The sequence below is a fragment of the Argiope bruennichi genome, chromosome 9, assembly GCF_947563725.1.
Source record: "Argiope bruennichi chromosome 9, qqArgBrue1.1, whole genome shotgun sequence".
NCBI classification, from domain to species: domain Eukaryota; kingdom Metazoa; phylum Arthropoda; class Arachnida; order Araneae; family Araneidae; genus Argiope; species Argiope bruennichi.
The window spans coordinates 74,534,664-74,555,650 of record NC_079159.1 but is presented as its reverse complement, the minus strand read 5'-3'; the positions used below and the strand labels follow the sequence as shown (position 1 = coordinate 74,555,650).

General features: G+C 29.3%; 1 protein-coding gene across 1 annotated transcript; it reads left to right on the top strand.

Moving 5' to 3' along the window:
• Positions 1-11,633: 11,633 nt before the first annotated feature.
• Positions 11,634-20,425, top strand: LOC129984804 (tectonic-3-like). The gene is made up of 2 exons (XM_056094761.1): positions 11,634-12,410; positions 18,859-20,425. Exons 1-2 carry the CDS (start codon positions 11,642-11,644, stop codon positions 20,061-20,063), a joined length of 1,974 nt encoding a protein of 657 aa, XP_055950736.1. The 5' UTR covers positions 11,634-11,641; the 3' UTR covers positions 20,064-20,425.
• Positions 20,426-20,987: the final 562 nt, after the last annotated feature.

Genomic DNA, 20,987 nt, shown 5'->3' with positions numbered 1-20,987 from the left:
CTAAGCAAAAAATGGTAAAGAATTTCATTAAATCAATGTTTGGGACAATGAATTGTCACTCTTTTAATAAAAGGATAACTTACAATAAGGAAATGATTTTATTTCACCAGAAATAGGACTATAGAATATTTCCTTATTTAATTATTTGCACATATATTTTAATAATTTTATAGTTTAAGTGAACTATTTTTTTAAAAAAAAAGTCTTCCTGGAAATGAAAAATCATTTTTCAAAGAATTTTGAAACATTTTTTATCAAATTTATTAATAAGAACAAAGAAAAGACATAGCACTATATAAAATTTATGTTTAAGATTTAAATAGCTTTGACTCAGGCTGTAGAAATATTATATTCTGATGCATGTAAATGCCTTGAAAATAATTTTAAATAAAAGGGAAAATTGCATTTAAATATCCTGCACTTAATCCTCTAAGACGAGCATTCCTCGTATTTATTTGATCACACCTATCAGGATTCACAAATTTGGAGAATTTTTTCCTTAAAAAATTTATGCTTTTAAAGAATTCATTGTAAAAAAGCACAATCTGAAAAAAAAAAGTTTTTCACATAAATATTCATTTAATATTTCACAATCAAATATATTTGAAGCAAGGAATTTCAAAAAGGATTTTAAGGATTATTACACTTTGAAAGGAAAAAATGTAATTCTCAAAGTCTTGAAGTTATTATTTATTAATAGCAATATATATATATATATATATGTTTGCAACTTTCTTCTAAGTAATCCAATACTGGAAATAAACATGGGCATAAAACTTCATCCACAGAATTTTTTTTCTGAAATAAGAATATGGGGGAGATAACCCAAATGCTTCTGATCAGCTACTAAATGGCCTAGAAAGTAGCTACATGAAGTTGGAGCTTTTTTTTCTGAATGAATGAATTTTTATTATACATTTTTAAAGCCTAACGCTTTAGAGGTATGATGTGTATCCTTCTGGGTTAAGATATAACTGAGAAATGAAGCCCCATTTCTTAATTTAACATTTTATATTTTTCTTATCACTTAGACATGGATGATCAATATTTCTAAATTATACTTTTTCATAAAGAAACAGAAATAAATTTGAAACTTATAGCATATTTACTGATTAGTATTAAGGGCATTTTTTTTGAACCTAAATAAAATTAATAGCATCTTACCAATAATTCCAGAAGGAAAGGGTGAAGAACTTCGAGGTTTGGGTGTAGACTTTGTTACTACTTTTTTTGCCTTTTTAGGTGCAGGTTCCTAGATTATTTAATAAATTATTATAAATTTTGTTGGTCATTAATACATAAGAGAAATAAGATTTGAATCAAATTCTAAACATGAGAATTAATTTTTAACAAGTTAAAAAAATATAAAAGAAAAATTACTATTTAATGCAGAAATATAGAAAAGTACATTTAAAAGTAAACAAACTAAATTTGAAAGAAAAATTACTTTATAAGCCTTTGTAACAACTTTATGCCTTCGTTTTTTCGTTGGTTCATCTTCCTGATCTGATACTAGTTCATCATTTTCATCTATTGAAATATCTGAATCAGTATCACTTTCCTCTTCATCTTCTTCAGAATATTCATTGTCATCGGCTTCCTAAATATACGAGGAGGAAAAAGAAAGAAAGAAATCAAATTAAATTTACAAAGTTTATTCTGGAAACTAAATTAAGTTTAATCATAAATCAAATTTCAAAACTAGATGAAAAAGTATGTTTTTTTTTAAACTGTGTATCATGAAGCCATAATAATGTAGCAATACCATACATAATAATGTTGATGGTTAAGAAAATTTTCTTTACACCCTCTCTCAATTCAGATTTTTTATAAAACATATTTATAAAGCTAGTTAAGATAATTAAAATTTCATTACATTTTCTGATTTAGGATTTTAAATAAATATTCATCGTTTTTATACAATTAAGTCTTATTTTATTCATGAGATAATGAAGGAATTACAATAACACTTTTTAAAACAAAATCATGATAATACGAGGTAAAGAACACCCATATCTTGTGCATGCATTATATATATATACATACTTTGAAAAAAATAGTTCTAGAGTTTTTTAATGATATTTACAATTAACCCTTTAGAGGAATTTTTATATCATCAACTTTCTTTGTCAAAGTGATGTGAGGCTGAAAAGTGCACTTAAATAGAATGCAGAAAATAGTAAAGAGACTGAAATTTTTTTTTAAATAATATATATCTATATAATTATTATGAGAGAGATATACAAACCTATATAGCTCCATAAAATTAGAAAATTATTTAAAAGATGTAGATTAATTAGAAATTATTATGTATATGTTCCAAAATTATTTAGTTAAATTAAAACATAAAATTAATAAATTTTTGAGAACTGAAATACAGAAATATTGGACACTAACTATTTACAAAAATTTAAACAAAGGCAATCAGAAATTAAAACCTGTACAGAAAATAAACCTGGAATACAATATTTAAGAATTAAGCATTTAAATTATTATAAATATCTTTACATAATTATAATGAAATCATTTTCTTTACTCTTAATTTCAACTTTTTAAAAAAATATCCTTATATTTCAGCTATAATAAAGGTTAGCTCAAAATTCAATTTACTAAAATGCTGAAAAATCACTTAACAAAAACAAATTCACCTAAAAGTAAAACAATTTCAGAAAAGGTGCAACATAATAATTAATTATCAAAAATAGACAATGTTGAAAATACAGCCAATTGCTCTATTTTTATTTCACCAAAGTTAATAAACATTCATGAGACATCATCATTATCATCAACAACAACAACAGAAAAGTCTGTCATATGGATATCCACTGTTCTACAAAGTTATAAAATGGATTAAGAAAAAAGAGCATTTATTTCTGCAGTATGCTCTACACTAAGACATGATAAGAATAATTGTTCATAAAATTATTCTTATCATGTTACATTCTTCTTACATGAACAGTTATATTTTTGAACAGGTATGAGCATTAATCAATTCCATTAATCAAATGCATTGCATTTTTGTAATTTTGAAGTAATTCTGTCATTAGAATGTAAAAAATCATGAATATATTTAAAATATCCCAAATTTAATCTTTTTGCAGCACTAGGCAGAGAATCAGAGAATACTTCTTTCAATAACTGGTCAATTTAATATATTAGACATTATAATTAAATCAACATCCGAAATTACTTATTTCATTCATATTTGACACATTAAAACCAAATCAATGTGTTAATGATTTATCTTAGTTAACTTTGTGAAAATGAATATAATTTTATTTTATTATTTATAATGCACAAATAATTGAAAAAACTTACTATAATAATAGAGTTTTGAAAAATTGGGCAAAATAATTAGTTAATGATTTTCTTATTTACAAATAAAAAATATATTACCATCATGATAAGTTATAGGAAAATAATAAACTTCAAACAAATATAATATGAAAAGTCGGTACTTTTCTGTAAACCGGGCGCGAATGTTGCCAATTGTGAACCAAAGGTGAATTTGGCGGAATTTTACATTATTTGGCAATTTTCTCTTGCACCCGGCTAACGGATTGTGAACCAAATGCGAATTTGGCGAAATTCTACATTATTTGGTGATTTTTTGCTTGTGCCCAGCTAAGGGAAAAGTACCTAAAAGTCATTATTTTTACAAGGCCTATTAAATAGATTATAATATAAATAAATAATTAATTAATATTACAATTTATTTTCAATAATTCAATGTAAATACACATTGCTATTATAATATTTTACAATTCATAGGATTTGCATTTTTTTCAAACTTATTTATTATTACTGATTAAACTAATAAAATTTTCTAATTGATCTGCTTGTGACCACCTTCTCCCTCAATTAGGCAACTGCCATTATTGATATTGCTATATTCATGAATTTAATCAACTGCATTTTGATCTAGAAGCTACATAAACATCATTTTGAAATGGACCTTGACCTGTAATTCGATGATTGGATTGATATTTGTATTGACATTGCTCTTGTAAAACAGCATTTTTAAATATATTGTATATAACTGATGGGAACAAATTTTGAATCAGTGATCCTATATTTTCCAAACCCAGACTTACCAAATAATTAGAAGTTTTTGTAATCTCATTTCCTACTTATGAAAATAAAAATTATATTGCACAAATCATTAATATAAGAAGGATATATTGAGCAAATTAAAAAAATTATCTCACATCTTCAAATCCACCATAAGCACTAGAATAAAAATCATCATTATCTTCTTTCTCTAAAAGGGCAGCCATCTTGCTGCCGGCATTTGACCTTTTTTCTCGAGTAGTACACAGCATGATTGATCTAAAGACAATGTAAAAATAGTAAAATTTTAATACTATATATAATTTCTTTTTTTATAAAGTATATTAATTAAATATTTAGTAAATATTTTCAATGACAAAATTAAAGATCTAGTTCCAGCAAATGAGTGGGGAGGGGGAGACTATGATTATACTCATATTCAAATTCAATTGAATGACTTAACAACAGAAACAAAATGCATTTCAAATTAACTTTCCTCACAAATAAAGGTATTGCCAAAGTTTTATACAGAATATGAATAATGATAAAATATTATATTTTAATCTGACTAACTGAAAAAAAAATAAATTAAAAAAATAATGCACACTTAATTTTTTAAAAATAAGTTTTAATTAAGCATGTGCGCACTTTCCAAAATCGGCAAATAAGGTTCATTCTTTCTCAACATGAGATAGAAGCTTCATAACCATATCCTAAATAGTAACAGTGCAGTAGTTGAAACATACAACAATTAAGAACTTCAGCTTAAAAAAAAAACAACATTCAACAGCTTTATATGTCAAAGAAGAAATAATTTAATATTTTTGCCTGCATATTAAAAGAAAGGAATACACAATTTTTCAACAATACAAATGAACTAAGATAAATTGTACATAGAATGCAAAAATATTTGAAGTGTGATTTTAAAAATGATCTAGATAACTATTACAGCAGATTGAATTCAATTACAGAAAACTCTAGCAACTAATATGGTTTGTTTGTTTAGGTTCTTATAACAGCTGATGGCACATTTATTACTCAGAAAGAAATTAATCACCAAACAAACAGTGATATTAACTAATATTTTTTTTTTAGGTGTCAAGAACTATATTTTTAGATGTTATCACTGAATTGTTGAGAACACTGTATTTCATGAAATAAAGAATGCAGTGGTTCATTTCATTACAAATAGATGCAACTTGAATTGAATATGATCCATTTATACTAGATCTATATCCATTTATACTAAATTTTATGAAAACCTGAGATTGTGAAGTTTAGTGAATATGTTGATTTCACATAGAATGATCCTGACTGAGGTACTTTAGTTTAATAGATAAAATTATAAATTACTCATATATAATAAAATAACATTTCAATACCTTCCTTTTAAATACAGAAAATTGAATTTGGATTTATTTAGCTTTCATCAATAGAGTGGAAAAACTTCATTTTGAAGACAAATGAATGATTTTGATTTTAAAATGCTGGCATATCATTTTATTGATTTTTTTTCAACGCAAATAACATATTTTAATTTAATATTACTAATAGATCCAGGTCCTAATTGTTGAAACAAGCTTACGCAAACATAAATTAAAGAAATTTAGCGTACTTACTGGTACAATTTTACACAAAGCAGAACAAAATTTCAAACTATTTTTGAATTAATTGGAAAACAAACAATGTAGCGTTGCCATTATTTTTTCACAATTTTTAGAAACAAGGAGCTTTCAATAAATTTATTTGTTCACAAAAATCATATTTATTTTCAAAAAAAAGTTATGAATGATTGAAAAGGATATTATTATTTGATTTAACATATATCTTCTAGAAAATGAAATAAATTTTTGTCAACTATAATATTTCAAAGGGAATTGTTACTTCACTGTAACCATGCTAACAGTAACAGCTGTGTTTTTGTTTGAATTTTTCATCCGGTTTTGTTTTTGTCGATTTTTTTTTTTTTTTTTTTTGATTGTGGACGCTTTGAATACGTCGATTAATTTTTGGTGCGTGGAAGGAAGGCAGCTAGAAGTGAAGGCTGTGCTTGTCTCGAGTGTTTGTTTTTGCCATTGGTTTGTTCGCAGCTTTTGATTTTTGTTTTCTCTAAACAAATCCATTATGGTGTTTCTGTTGGGGGTGGTTCCCTAGCTTGCTTTTCAGTTTTTGCGTTGACTTCAGCTGAAGTTTTTCTCTTTATTTTTGGGGTGCCAAGGTGGCTGGCACTGGATTCTGGAAAATAAAGGTAGGATTGTTCTAGTTTTTCCTTTTAATTGTTTCGTTTTCTACTAGTTTTGATTCTGGCTGCATCGTATTAGATTCTTCGTCAGTAATGACGAAGAGGAAACCAGAAGACTTTGAGTCAGAGGGGAAATATAAGGATAGGAAACTAAATTATATTCTTACAAATGAGTTCTCAGTGTGGGACAAAGCAAACATTGCAATTCAAAGGGGTTGCCCCAAAATAAAATTGTGCATTGATAGTAATAATGGCCCGTCGCCATGGATTAAACCCAAATCAATCAATGCCACGTTCGGACCACTGACCCACAAAGAAGACATTTTTTCCCTAAACAAATACAAAAAATTGGTTCTAGTTACTCGGCACTTAAGCTCAGTGGAGAAAGTAACTGATTTTGTAAAGAGTGTTCCGGAAGCAAGGATTCGTATCATTGATACGAATATTGTAACAAAATACATCATCCGTGATGTTGACACGGATTACAGCATAGTGGAAATTAATGAAGAACTATCTTCACAGGATATCATCGCAACAAAAATAGTTAGATTTAAAAAGAAGGGGACGGCAGAACCTATCCCAATTGTTCTTATTGAAGAAATTGGGAAAACTAATCGATCCGAAATAAAGATCGGCAGACTTATCTTTAAAGTGTCCAAATTTATTGAAAACCCTAAAGTTTGTTATAAATGCTTAAGATTTGGTCATACACAACTCCGGTGTCAACAAGATAAGAGGTGTAAAAATTGTGGGGGCTCACATGCCGAGGATTGTAAGGTACCCACTAAATGTTTTAGATGCGAAGAGACTCACGACGCTCTCGACAAAAAATGTAGGTTTTACAATCTAGAAAAAGAGATTATAAACCTGGTTAGAGAAAAAGACATATCATTTCAGGAAGCAAGGAGGATAGCGAAATCGCAATCTTTTGCACAAAAGGTTAAGGGCGATCAGCCGGTCCAGTGTACCGAAATCCCCAAAAAACAAATAACGGACCTCTACTCGGCTTTACAAGACTTAACAAAACTAATTTCTGCTCTAATACCCCAAGGGAATGAACTCGTAAAACTCCAAGAAGTCAACAGACAGTGCATTGCACGTATTGGGGAGACTCAAGGAAATTTAGAGAAACAAGTAGAAGAGAATATTACTCTCCGGAAACAAATCGAGACTCAAAGGGCAACGATTGACTCGCTACAATCTAAAATTGCCCTTCTGGAATCCAATCTTGAATATAGTCACGTTCTGAGCCCAGGCGTTGTGCACGATCAACGGTCCCTCGCTGAAATAAATCATTTCAGTGTTGCGGAGGATTTCTCGGGTATCGGATAATTAAAAAAAAAAAAAAAAAAAAAAGGGAAAAATTAAAAGTTTTTACTTTTTATTATAATTTTTATTAATTTTTTTTTTATTTTTTTTTTCCATGAGGTTTATTCAGTGGAATGTTAGGGGGATCAAAAATAAGATCCCTTGGCTGCAGGCCCCCCCTTTTTCGGCGGCCCAGTGTTTAATTTTGCAGGAAACATGGCTCAATGAGTCTGCATCCTTTTCTCTTAAAAACAAAAAAATCTTTCGAGCTGAAAGACAAAATTCTACTAGAGGTGGATTGTTAATTGCAGTAGAACAGAATATCCCTGCCCAGATTTTGTCACACTCACTTCCTCCGTCAACAGTGGAGGTCTTAGCGGTTAAAATATGGATTGGACCAAATTCAGAATTCCCACTAACGGTTATCAATCTTTACTCTCCTGGAGGTAAATTTGATGACAACTGGTTGGAATCCTTGTACTCGCAAATCTCTTCTCCTTTCGTTTTACTGGGGGATTTTAATATACACCATCCAGCACTTGGGAGCGATCATTTATCTTCCGATGCAAACCGGGTCCTGGATTGGATTAGCACAAAACATATGTGCTTGCTTAACACGAAACAATATACCAGATACCAGGGGACTCAAGCCCCTTCGTTATTAGATTTGTCCATCTGCTCCGCAGATATAATTAATAAGATTAATATTGAGATCTCGCATGATATGTATGACAGCGATCACTGTCCCATTTTTATTTCCTTTTGCAATTTAGATGCAAAGTCTACCTATACTCGAAAATACATCAATTGGGGCCAATTCTCAAAGAAGGTCAATGCTCTTCTTCAAGGTAATGGGGATGTCTCTTCCCTTGTTAGACTTACCAATATCTTCCAGGTAAGCGCAAACTCATCATCGTACTCGTTTTCTAAATCAACACACTCGCACTGTCCTTGGTGGGACGCTAGATGTAACTACCTTAAGGCCCTCAAAAGGAAATTGTTAAGAAAGGCGAAATCATATCCCTCCATCTTAAACTGGACTGCATACAAAGAAATGGCGGCAGCTCTCAGAAAATATGTTAAGTATAAAAAACGCAGTTTTTGGGAGAAAACTTGTCAGGAGGTAGCTTCTTCCCATCAGGCTTTTAGCATCGTTAAAGCCCTACTAAACAAAGATGAGTCTCCCTGTGAATCCAATCTTGTTCTCTCTTCGGGTACTACTCTGATAGCGCCGACTGCTCAAGCAAATGCAATTGCAGCTAACTTAATTAAGAGAGCACCAAATGTGCGTATTCCTTTAGATTTCTCAGTAGATGATCCAGAAAATTATGATGAAATGAGTTTGAACCGTCCGTTTTCCTATAGGGAATTCCAAAACGCCTTAAAAAGAACGAAAAACAAATCCCCTGGCATGGACAAGATAAATAAGAAAATGTTGTCTTGTCTTTCCGATGAAAATAAATTTAAAATTCTCGATTTATTCAATAACTTATGGGCGAACACGATTGTTCCAGAAAGCTGGAGAATAGCGAAGATTATTCCTATTTTAAAACCCAAGAAAAATGCAGCAGAGATCACATCCTACAGACCCATCGCGTTAACATCAGTATTGGGAAAGATTTTTGAACGGATTATTCTGGACAGGCTTTTGCGGTATTATTTGGAAAAAAGATTTTTCTCTCCTTTTCATGCTGGTTTCCTCCCGTACAAAGGCTGTGACAGCCTCTCTGCAGCCCTGCTCAATAAAATTTTAACAGCCAGAGCTAATAAGAAACTTGTGTATGGTATGTCTTTTGATCTAAAGTCTGCGTATGACAACGTATGGCATGACGGCTTGATGCTAAAAATTTTACAATCGGGGATTAAGGGTAAGATTGCCCTGTGGATCTCACAGTTCTTACATGAAAGGAAAGCATTTGTTTCATGGAGAGGAGTGTCTTCCTCACTTTTTAAGCATGAAAGGGGCGTTCCGCAAGGAAGTGTTCTTTCTCCGTTGCTCTTCACAATTTTTATGAATGACATATATAGCATTTTACCCAATGATGTTTTTTGCTTTATATATGCAGATGACGTTTTTATATTAGTTGAAGAAAACAATATCGAAGCGATCAAAAATAAGATGCGGTTCTGTGTTACTAAACTGGAAAGCTGGTGCGACGAATGGCATATGGATATTGCTCCCCAGAAAAGTAATATTATAAACCTCTCATCTCGTAAATCGCCAGTGGGGTTTGGAGTCCTTTTTCACGGCTGTAGTATCCCTTGGTCTAATAACGTTCGCTATCTAGGCATTCAGTTTGCTTCAACCTTGTCTTTCCGTACACATATCGACCAGATCAGAACTAAAGCCTTTAAAAAGTTAAATGTGATCAAAAGTTTGGCTGCTCCCAGATGGGGTGCAAACGCATCTAATTTGATAAACATTTGCAATGCGTGCATTACACAATCCATGGAATTTGGAGCACATACGGTTGGCATGATGAATAAAGCTGGTTTTGCAGCTTTACAAACGATTCAAAACAACATCCTTCGTTTTGCTCTTGGACTCCCACGGTGGACACCTATCCCAATTTTATTTAAAATATCAAATGAAATAAATATGAGACTTAGGTTTGAAAAGAAAAACGTGTTATTCTTTGTTAATCAGTTCTCAGCCCGCGAATACACTGAAGTTTCGAGATCAATTTCCGAGGTGAAGTCTGTAATCTCTAACCGCATTTTCCAAAGACTTCCCTGCGCAGGCACTTTAGAAGAATATTGCCATCAAAAAAACCTGTCCCTGGACCAAATAATCCCGATTATGGTCCCGGTTAGTTGGGATGATTGTGAACATTTTACCATTAAAACCCATGACTTCGGCTTCCAACAAAAGAGCTTGGATTCGACTACAATTAAACGTTTGTTCGCCGAGTTCAAATCACAGCTATCCCCAAATCAAATTATACTGGCCACAGACGCATCCAAGAATGAAAATTCTACTGCGGTGGCGGCTATAAACTGCTCCTCGAAGGAAGTCATTAAGGGAACGGTTCACAACATTAACTCGGTGTTTTCAGGGGAGGGTTTTGCCATAGCTCTGGCTGTAATGAACTTTGTCAAAGAACATAAAGATTATATTTTATTGACTGACAGTTTATCTAATTTGACAGCCCTGAGATGCCTAAATTTCCATTCTCCCAAAAGTGCCCTTTTTGTGGCCCGCGTTATATTTGATGCCTTAAAGACATGTTCCTCGTTAGAACTGATATACACTCCTGCCCACGTGGGAATTGCAGAAAATGAACGGGCTGATGATTTAGCTAAGCAAGCGTTAACTTCTTCAAATATTTGTGACTGGATCTCGCCCGAAGACACTTGTTCAGTTTATACTAAAATCGTACGACATAAACAAGATTTAGAATGGGAAAATTCTAAATACTATGAAAAATACAAATGGCTTGTTTCTTTCAATCTTAAAAAACTTAAGTTATCTAGACGTAATGAGGTTTTAATATTACGATTAATATCTAGGACTCTTCCAGTAAATGCAGTTCTTCATAAATGTAGGCTCATTGAATCACCAAATTGTGCCCATTGCCAGATTCCAGAAACTTGTGAACATTTTGTTCTTTCTTGCAGTAGATACGAGTCAGCGAGAAATTCTCTCCGTGCTAAGTTGGGTTGTGTTCCACTCTCTTTTGACTGGATTTGTGATTTCTCCGTACAGGGTCGTGATAAAGTGAAGGCTATGTTGGCTTTCTTTGTGGCTTCTGACAGATTTTAAAAAATTTTTGTGATATTCGAGTTTTGATTTTTGTGAACCCGGCACAAGCTAAGAATCCGTTCAGGAGCATACGCCGGAAAACAAACCTCATTCCTTCCTTCCTTGTTTTTGTCATAAGTTTATTCAATAAAATTAAGTAACTGTTAACGAATGATTATTGCTTAGTTGTGCGTATAGTTATTAAAATGTCATCCAGAATTTCTTAAAAACCTTGTTCAGTTTTGCATCTCATTCAAACGGTTTTTTCAGGTTTATTGAATACTGATTCTCTAAATATAATGTTTTCAAATATTGTTAATATTTTCGATAGTTTAACTACGAAGTCATTATGTAAAACAATTTTCATTGTTTTTATTAATTACATCGTCATTTATGTTAAGACTGCCGATCTTTCAGAAAACCTTTCTGAAGATGCTTTTAATTATAGTGAATATTTTAATAACGAAACCACGGAAACAATAAATTTTAATCAAAGTCTTGAATTATTTAATGTTACTAACATTACGTTTAGCAATTTAACGGATGAAACTAACTCAAATAGTTCTGATCTTGTTGTTACTGAGGAAAAGACTGATGTGAATCAAAATTATTTGTCATTTACTACATCTGATGAAGATATATGTTCTTGCGATTTAAGTACAAATGTCTGTGATATCAACTGCTGCTGCGATGCAGACTGCAGTGAGGAGGACATAAAAGTTTTTTCAAAATGCCTTTTTCAATCTTTAAATCCTGATCCAAATTATTGTTACCAGAATGACATTATTTACAGAAATAATACAATTTATAAAATGCAAAAGGACCCTGAAAGTTCATTGTTTTGTATAATTCATGATAATCTAAAACGACATCTTCTTTTCAAAGAGTTACCAACTATAAAATCTCATAGGGATTTAGATTTATTATTGAAATATCAGTCTAAATATATTAATTCATGGACAGATGAACAGAAGCCGGATGAACCTATCCTTAAGGAATTGAAAGCAGGAAGCCCACTTTATATTGATACCATTTCAGAGGAATCCAAAATTTCTAGGATACCTTGGAGTGAGTATATAAAAATGTTTTATTAGGACCTTTATTTCATTTACTGATTATTTTTATATTCTTAACTAATGCCATTTATTGATTAATTTTGTATGATATATCAAAATCTATAGATTTTGATTGAATTATCTGTTCAATTGCTTTATATAATATCAATTAAACCTTAATTTAAATAAAAAGCATTTTAGTTAAATATATGATGTAATTTTTAATTTTAAGAGAGTAATATCTACACTCTTAAAATAATTTCTTAAATTGTCTTTACTTCAACTTTTATCTTCTAAGATATGTAAGTTATTATTTTTCTTACAGAATTGGAACACTCAAATGGTAAATTCTTTCCTAAAACTATGTTAATTCAGAATATTTTTTATAAAATTTCTTTCCTGTTTTTGCATATTGTTCATCATGGCTTGGACAAAGAAATTTTGACGTAAACTAAAAATAACATTATTTCAAGAAGCCTACACTTGCTTCTTCAAAGTATGCTTATATATATGTTTCACATCTTTTGCTAAGTAACTGAGCTGAATTCAACCAAACTGTGCACTTTTATTATTTAAGCCAATATAAATAATACTGTCAATTTTTCAAATAATAAAAACAGTTAAATATTCATTTATTAAATTATTAACTAAAATTTAGCTTCTTTTTCCTGTAACTTAAGTACAAGTTATTCTACAAGAAATGCTTTTATATATTGTTACAAACCTGTAATTTTTGCTTCCCAGCACGAATATTGTCATCATAAAAAAGATAGTTTTAAAATCAGCCCTGTTGGTGCTGATGGGGTGCCATATCAATGATCTCAGAGCTTGGTGACGAATTTGGTGATTTTGGCAACAAAATAGATAATGCTGGAAACTTCAATAATTTTAATGATCTATCCAAAAGGAACTGAGAACCTTCTCACTCCGCCTGCCAGGAACTATAAAAGGTCGGCAGTCTCAGGCTGCAATGAATTGGAATCATAAACAGGTAACGAGTCCTCAAGAGGATAGTGAAGCAAGGGCAGTATAGTACGGTGTAGTGCCAGGGTTCTATGGAGTTCAAGTGATTGTTGAACTGAGCTGTGTGCCAAGTTCATGTGTTTATTGTGGAGGCAGCATCTAGTCCTCTGAAGAGTAGCCAGTCGTGTAGTAGTGTGTCGGCAGCTGGATACAGCTAAAGCAAGACAGTGGAGAATTTCAACTGTTTGGAGAGACCTACGTGAACATAGAGTGAATCTATGAAGATTCCGTCTCCTGCTGAATTCTGTCTGGCCGCTTTGTGTGCTGTGGCTGTTATTAACTACCGTTTACGACTTATAAGCTACTGTTCACTGTAGTGTGCTCGTCAGTGCTGTCCTGTATATTTGTCATTTGTGTATTCGTCGTCTTTGTGTTAATAAACATTGTTGTTGATTTCTACTAAAGGAGTGTTTATTTCTACATCAACCATCAAATCTTAAAAGAACCCCGCAATGAAAGTGGTAAATCCATAACAATATCTTATATTTTTAATTTTATCTTTTCAATGATATCAATTTAAGTTAATGGCATGTTAATTATCAATAAATTAACATGCCATTTTTGGTGATTAATGACTGGTGGCAATAAGCATGACATCCTTGGTTATTAAATGCAGGCATGCCGTTAATACACAAATATCTACACTTTATTAATTTTTCAAAATGTAAATAATTGAATGAGGCTGTGGGATATTTTATACGAATAGTTATATACTGTGTTAGGCCACAGTAAGATTTTGTATTTTTTATCTTTTGATATTTTTTTGCAGTGTCTTATTTTATTGGTATTATATTAAGAACACTAAAAGAAAAGTTTAAAAGTAGACTATTAACAATTTATATCGGAAACAGATTAATATATTATTATAATTTTTTTTATTAATGGTAGATTAATCATTATTAATGGACTCAAAACATTCATTAAAATGTTTTATATAGTTCAGTATTTATAAACAATATTTAAAGTATTTATTTAATAAATATTAATAATGTATAGAAACACTTAAATAGCAGTTTTTTTTTTTTTTAAATTTGGTGCAGTTGATATTCTTATTTTAATTTTAAGGTTTCAGATGATAAATGGATTTTGTGTATCATATTATATACAAATATAATTTTTACATTTCAAATATCATAAATGAAAGTATTTTAATTGTGAACAATTCAAGGTCTTCTGGGTTGGGTTGTATTACTTTTTAAATTTTAATGTATTGGATGTCAGGATTTCAGATCAGGTTCATCTTCATGTGTCAGAATGCTAAATGACATTCGATCTAGCCCTCTCCCTACAATATTGATTTTGTTTAAGATCTGTCTGTAATTTAGATTCATTTTGTTAAATATTAGAAAAATTATTATTAATTGCAATTTTAACAATAGATATCTTGGGTAATTTTGCTTTTTAAATTTTAATGCACTCTGAATTAATTTATTCAGTAGTGATTTAAATTAGAAATTAATTAATTGCAGTGATTAAATTATATTACTAATAATATAATTTAATATGTTATTATATTTTTAATAACTGCAAATTAAATTAGAATCTAGAACAAATAAACCATATGTCAGGATTTCAGGTCAGTTTTCATGTGTCAGGGTCCTGTTACATTTGGTCTTGTTTTTCTTTTCTCCCCTGCAATACTGATTTTGTTTAAGATGTATCTCTAATTTTAGATTTATTTTGTTAAATATTAGAAAATTTATTAATTTCAATCTTAACAATAAACATGTTTTAAGATATGATTATGCAATATATTGTGTTAATAGTTTGCATCTTTAAATTTTAAAAAATCCAACCAATTCTTTCGAAAGTTTTTAATATATTGTTTTATAACTTTAATTAATTTTTGTTCTGTTATTTCTGTGTATATTGTCTAATTCATCAATGTTATAAGGCAACACCATCATTGTTTTTAATGAATATATATTTTTCTAAATAAAATATATAATTTAATAATTAGGTTTAATAAAAATGTTTTGTCATTACACTATTTTTTAATTAGAATGTGCATAAAAATTAGAACATCTAATCTATGAAATCATATAATAAAGTTTCAACATAAATAAATAAATAAAAAAAAATGTACAAAAATAAAGGTCTTTTTTAATACCATTCCTTTTAATAATTTTTTATTTGAAGTTTTTTTAAAAAATCTGAGTTTATTATTTAAGTGGTCAATTATTTTCATCCAATAGCACTAAGCTCTAGAAATGAATTATTATGAACCTAAATTGCATATACATTTTGATATATATCTGAAGCTGTATTTGATTTGTATTAAAATTTCTAGAATATTTTTTACACAAAATTTTAAGAAACTATGCAAATAAGTAACAATTATCTGCAATCTAGCAAAACAAGAAAAAACAGGCTGCTCATCTATATTGCATGTTAGCTGGAAAGTCATTTATTATAGCTTTAAATCATGCATTTCAGGTTATATATTTCAGACAACTTTTGCTATATATATTGAAATTAATCATTTGTTTATACACACACACTTCTGATTGAAATGGTCATATTGATGACTATAGTTCTTTTAATTTATATATATTAGTTGGAAATTGTCTCTTAGGATACTATAGTTCTTTTAATTTATATATATTAGTTGGAAATTGTCTCTTAGGATATACTGCTAAGTAATTAATCTCTTATTATCCTGCTAATTTTAACCCCTTAATTGCATAGATTTCTTTGCTATTTAATAAGATGACACTTATATTTTGAAGATATGTTATCATAGTAATTAAACTAAGAATCAATAAAACATGAGATACTGATAAAGTGAAATTCTGCCTTGTATCAAGCTGTAACATCTATGGGTGACTTTATTTTTGAAAATAAATTTTAAAATGATATAATCCAATGCATGAGTAGAGCTCTGATATAACAATTAAGAGATTAACAAGTAAAAATTTTTTTATACTTAAAGGTTAATTGATTCATATTTTAACCTTTAGCTTATGGGCGGTACAACTGTTATACCAGCAACGAGTTCGGATTTCATTCCCCCACTTAAACTTCCCAGCTGAACCTTAATTGCCTCATAAAATCTCTTCCCTTTTGTGTCATACCCCTTAGGGTTAGAAGATTTCCTTCAGCAGTTGTTATTATCACTGTTGCTGCTAGTGAGTTTGTGAACCCTGCTTTGGCGACATTTTTTTAAAAAGTAATATTCTTAAGAGGAATAGAATGAGTTTGCATAATTTCATTTGTGAGTAGTACTCGATTGAAAACTCTTTACCCCGTAAATAAAAGTAATTTGTATAATTTCTCCCGTAACTATAAAGTTAATCTTTTAACTTAATAAAATTTTGTAATTTCATAATATGCGCTTATAGTTGATCCCATCTATTCGAATGATAAATATTTGAACCTAGAATTACTTGAAGTTTCTGATGAAATGAAGGTAATCGGCACCCTAGACATATTGTTTCTTCTTCACCCTCATTTGTCACAAATGATGCAGAAAAACAAAATGGAACCTCGTTTTTTCCCTCTGTCATCATATTTTACATTGAAAAGTGACAAAAAACTCGGATTTCATTTTATGCTTACTTCGTGCATATATACTTCTCAGTCACTAATGTACTAGTCGATCACTAATGTAAGTCGAATCGATGACTTACAATTTTTTTCAGCTTTAAATTTTAATACTTGAACTGGATAAATTCCAGCTAAAAATACATTTTGGTTTTGATTTTTAAGTAATCTGTCAGTTTCATCATTATTTTTCCTTAATTTATGAAAACGATTGACTTAATTATTTATTAAAAGTTATAATTCTAATTTTTAAATATTTAAGAAGGTACTTAAAATCTATCAAAAATAATAATTAATAGTTTTTCTATGCATTCAAATATCAGAACAAAAATATTAAAATCTTCATGCCTTCATTTCAATCCACTGAAAAGTTACTAGATACTTAAATTATTCCGGAAATATTTGTATTGAAATAAAATTAAATAAAGTAACTGCATAAAAAAAGTCAGGAATTCTAGATTTAATGTTAAGCATTTTTGTTGGATAATCTAAATCATTTACTAGTAAAAATATTTATATTTAATAACAAATATGGATCATTTAGAATGCCAGCTTTATTTTTTTTTAAAGTCCTTTTGAAAGTTTTTTACTAACTACTTTTCAGCTTAATATTATTTCAATGAAATCTTCTGTATCAGATTCTAAGTAAAAATTTACTAATACATAGGTAATTACCAGATTTAAGACAATTTAATCAAAGTAGAGATTTGATTAAATTAATTGTCTTAAATCTGGTAATTACCTATGTATTATAAATTTTTCTTCAGAAAAATAATTTTTTGTTATAATTAAGTTATTGATTGTCTACAAAATTGAACATAATTTTCAAAAATACTACACTGCAATGAGTAATTGGAAATCTCAGAAAAAAATATCAATATTAATTGTAAGAATCGACAATAGAGTAGGATAAAAGTAATTTACATTAATTACTAGTAATTTACATTAAAAATCATTCGAATTATGTTAGGAATAAAAATTATATCTGATTTCTGTGAGTGTAATATATTAATATTCAAAGATATTTTAATCTACAAAATAGCAAAGAATTGTTATCTGAGTTATGCACACAGGAATGGGAATATTTTTAAAAAGAAAATATAAACAATTAGGATCTTTACGCATAATATATAAATCATTACATTTTATCAAAATTGATGAGTTAGAAGAATAACAAAATATAATTCACAATGATGTGTTCAAGTTTTATAAGAATTAAATTTACAGCTTCAGTAATGCTTGGGAAATTAATTTAATTACAAATATGATGAAAAATTGATAACATTTTGTTTAATGTGCCAAATAATTGTACATAAAATTTAATTCAATACTTTCTCCTACGGAATTAGTAAACTAACGTTTCAGAAAAAATAAAATAAAACAGCGATAAAAATTTTTTTTTTAGGGTTGAGACACAATAGAACCGCAAAAAAAAAAAAAAAAAAAAAAAAACCCACCTGGTAAGCACGGAGTGGACAGATGACCAATTACCACTAAGGGCGGTGGAAACTAAAGAGATTATTTTCAACAATCGCCTTTAAAACAAGGGGAAAGCATCTTATAGCTTTTCACACTGAATGGTAGCATTCGGAGTAACTTTTCTGAATGTGAGCCCCCGAAGCTTAAAGGTTAAAATCATCTACTAAATCATAATTTTCTGATTTTTTAACTTTCTGTAAATGATTATTCTTTCCCTTGTATTTTAATGCAAAATATATCAAACTAAAAAAAACAGAAAGATGAATATACTATTAAATATTTCATTTCTTTCAAAGTTAAGAATCCCTTAAAAATAATTCTTATTTGATAAAAATGATATAACATAAAATACTAATTTTATTATTAAATCATTTTTTTTTTCGATTTAAAATAAAATTCTTTGTTTCTTCTTTCAGGTCTTCCATCTTCTTGCTTCACTAGAATGTGTTCTTGCCATCATGAAATAAAATATTTGGAAGATTTTAATTCACTTTGCTCTCGACAGATCCATAACTTAAAAGATGAATGTGAAAAAAATAAATATCTATCTGCAGAAATTTATACCAACTTCTGCATTAAACCACATACCTTGCTTCAGGGCCTTCATAATCGATTGAAAGATCTTATTTTGCATACCAAAGAAATTAATTCAGATAATGAGCTCTATGAACAAGCAAATTCACTATGTGTTAGGAATAATTTTTTAAAACCACAATATTCTACCTTGAAAAACATTTGTTCCCAAGTTGTCAGTGGAATTCATTTCACTGTTATACATAATGGTTTGAGTGGTATTCATAATATCAATGTGAATTTTGAATACATTGATTTAGATTCCCACACTGAAGCTTTTCTCCAACATTTCAGCATCATTTTTGAATGGAACAATACAACAGATACTAGAAAGAGAAGTGGAAATCCTGGATATCAAGTGGGCCTACCTATACTTGTAGGAACTAACAATACAGTACTTCAATTGGATGATATATTTGAAATTAAAATTGAACCCAATGGATTAAGTGTTTTAGATAAAGATCAGAATAGTTTATGCAGTAAGAACCGTAGATCCGTGAAATTCGGCAAAAATCTAAAAACAGGCTGCATTTTTACATTTTCTAATTTGATTTGCAAAGATTTACAGGAACAAATTCAAAATAATCTTCTGGGACCAACTAAAAAACAAGTTTTTATTGGTGTTTTTGGAAATGCAAATGAGAGTAATATTGATGACTGGATTGAAGCGTACCATGAGTATTCCGAAATACCTCACTCAAACAAAACTTGTCCTGTAATCACAGATTTGAGAATCAATGTTGTTTATGCAGCTGTAGGGACAGTAGTTAATCCTCAGTTTAAAATCCTTGGTGTGGGTTATCATTATGGAAAACCAAAAATAGTTGATTTACCTTGTTCAGCATGTCCTTATTTAAAGCTTTCAACTTCTGTTTCATTCTTTGATGTTACTGAACCAGCAATTGCTCATTATCCTAAAGCTCCATCCATCAAAATTAATTTACCAAATGATTTCTTTTACCCATTTCTTTATGGAAAAGGGATAAAACACACAGTTAATATAAATCTAGTAATCATGTTTCTGTTTATTTTTATTATAATAGCATAATTTGCTACCAGATTCAAAAATGAACCACTTTAAATGCACAATATAGATATATTTATAACGAAATTCATCATCACCGTAAACAAATCTGCACTAAGTCATCGTATTAATAAACTTTTATTTTTGTTATTGAATATATGTAGACTATGTTATTTTGAGAATTTCAATGTTTTTCTCCATAAAACTACTTACTGTTATTCTCTACAGTTTTATGATTTTTGAGATTACTGGAAATTACTCAATTCTATGCATCAATCACTTTGCAAGCCCAAATGCAATTTTATCTTAAATTTTATATAGAAGTACTAGTCATTTTGAATGTGTCATATTTTTGCAGCTATTTTAATAAAGACTTTTTTTTTATCTCCTCGAGTTAAATATTTTCTTGGATTCCACTCCTAATAAAGAACATATAAATCAGTAATTTTATAATAAAATGTATCGCTAATATACTTAATTAATTCTCACATATAAATGACTTATGCTTAACACCAAATGTTATCTATAAAAATATTTTTTTATATATATATATACTTGAAAAACAAAAAGATTTATATCACATATTTCTAATTCTATATCTAAGAAAATAATATAATTACGAATATAAATATGATTTTTTGATATTACAAAACTCATCTTTCTCCATGTAGTATGTTTGTAGACAATAATTAACATGTTCACCAAACAATAACTGACATGTTCACCAACATTAATGGCATTTTACAATAATTCATGCTAATAATAAGGAAGAAAGTTGGTACTCTACAATTCAGACTGTTTGACCTACACTTACCAAATTTGGCACATGTATGCCTTGATGGAAGGTGAAAATATGCAATTGGAGTGATCTTTTTGAAATTTTAATTAATTAAAAATTAAGCTGAATTTTGATATTTTCCAAGAATTTCCTTAATTTTACACCATTTT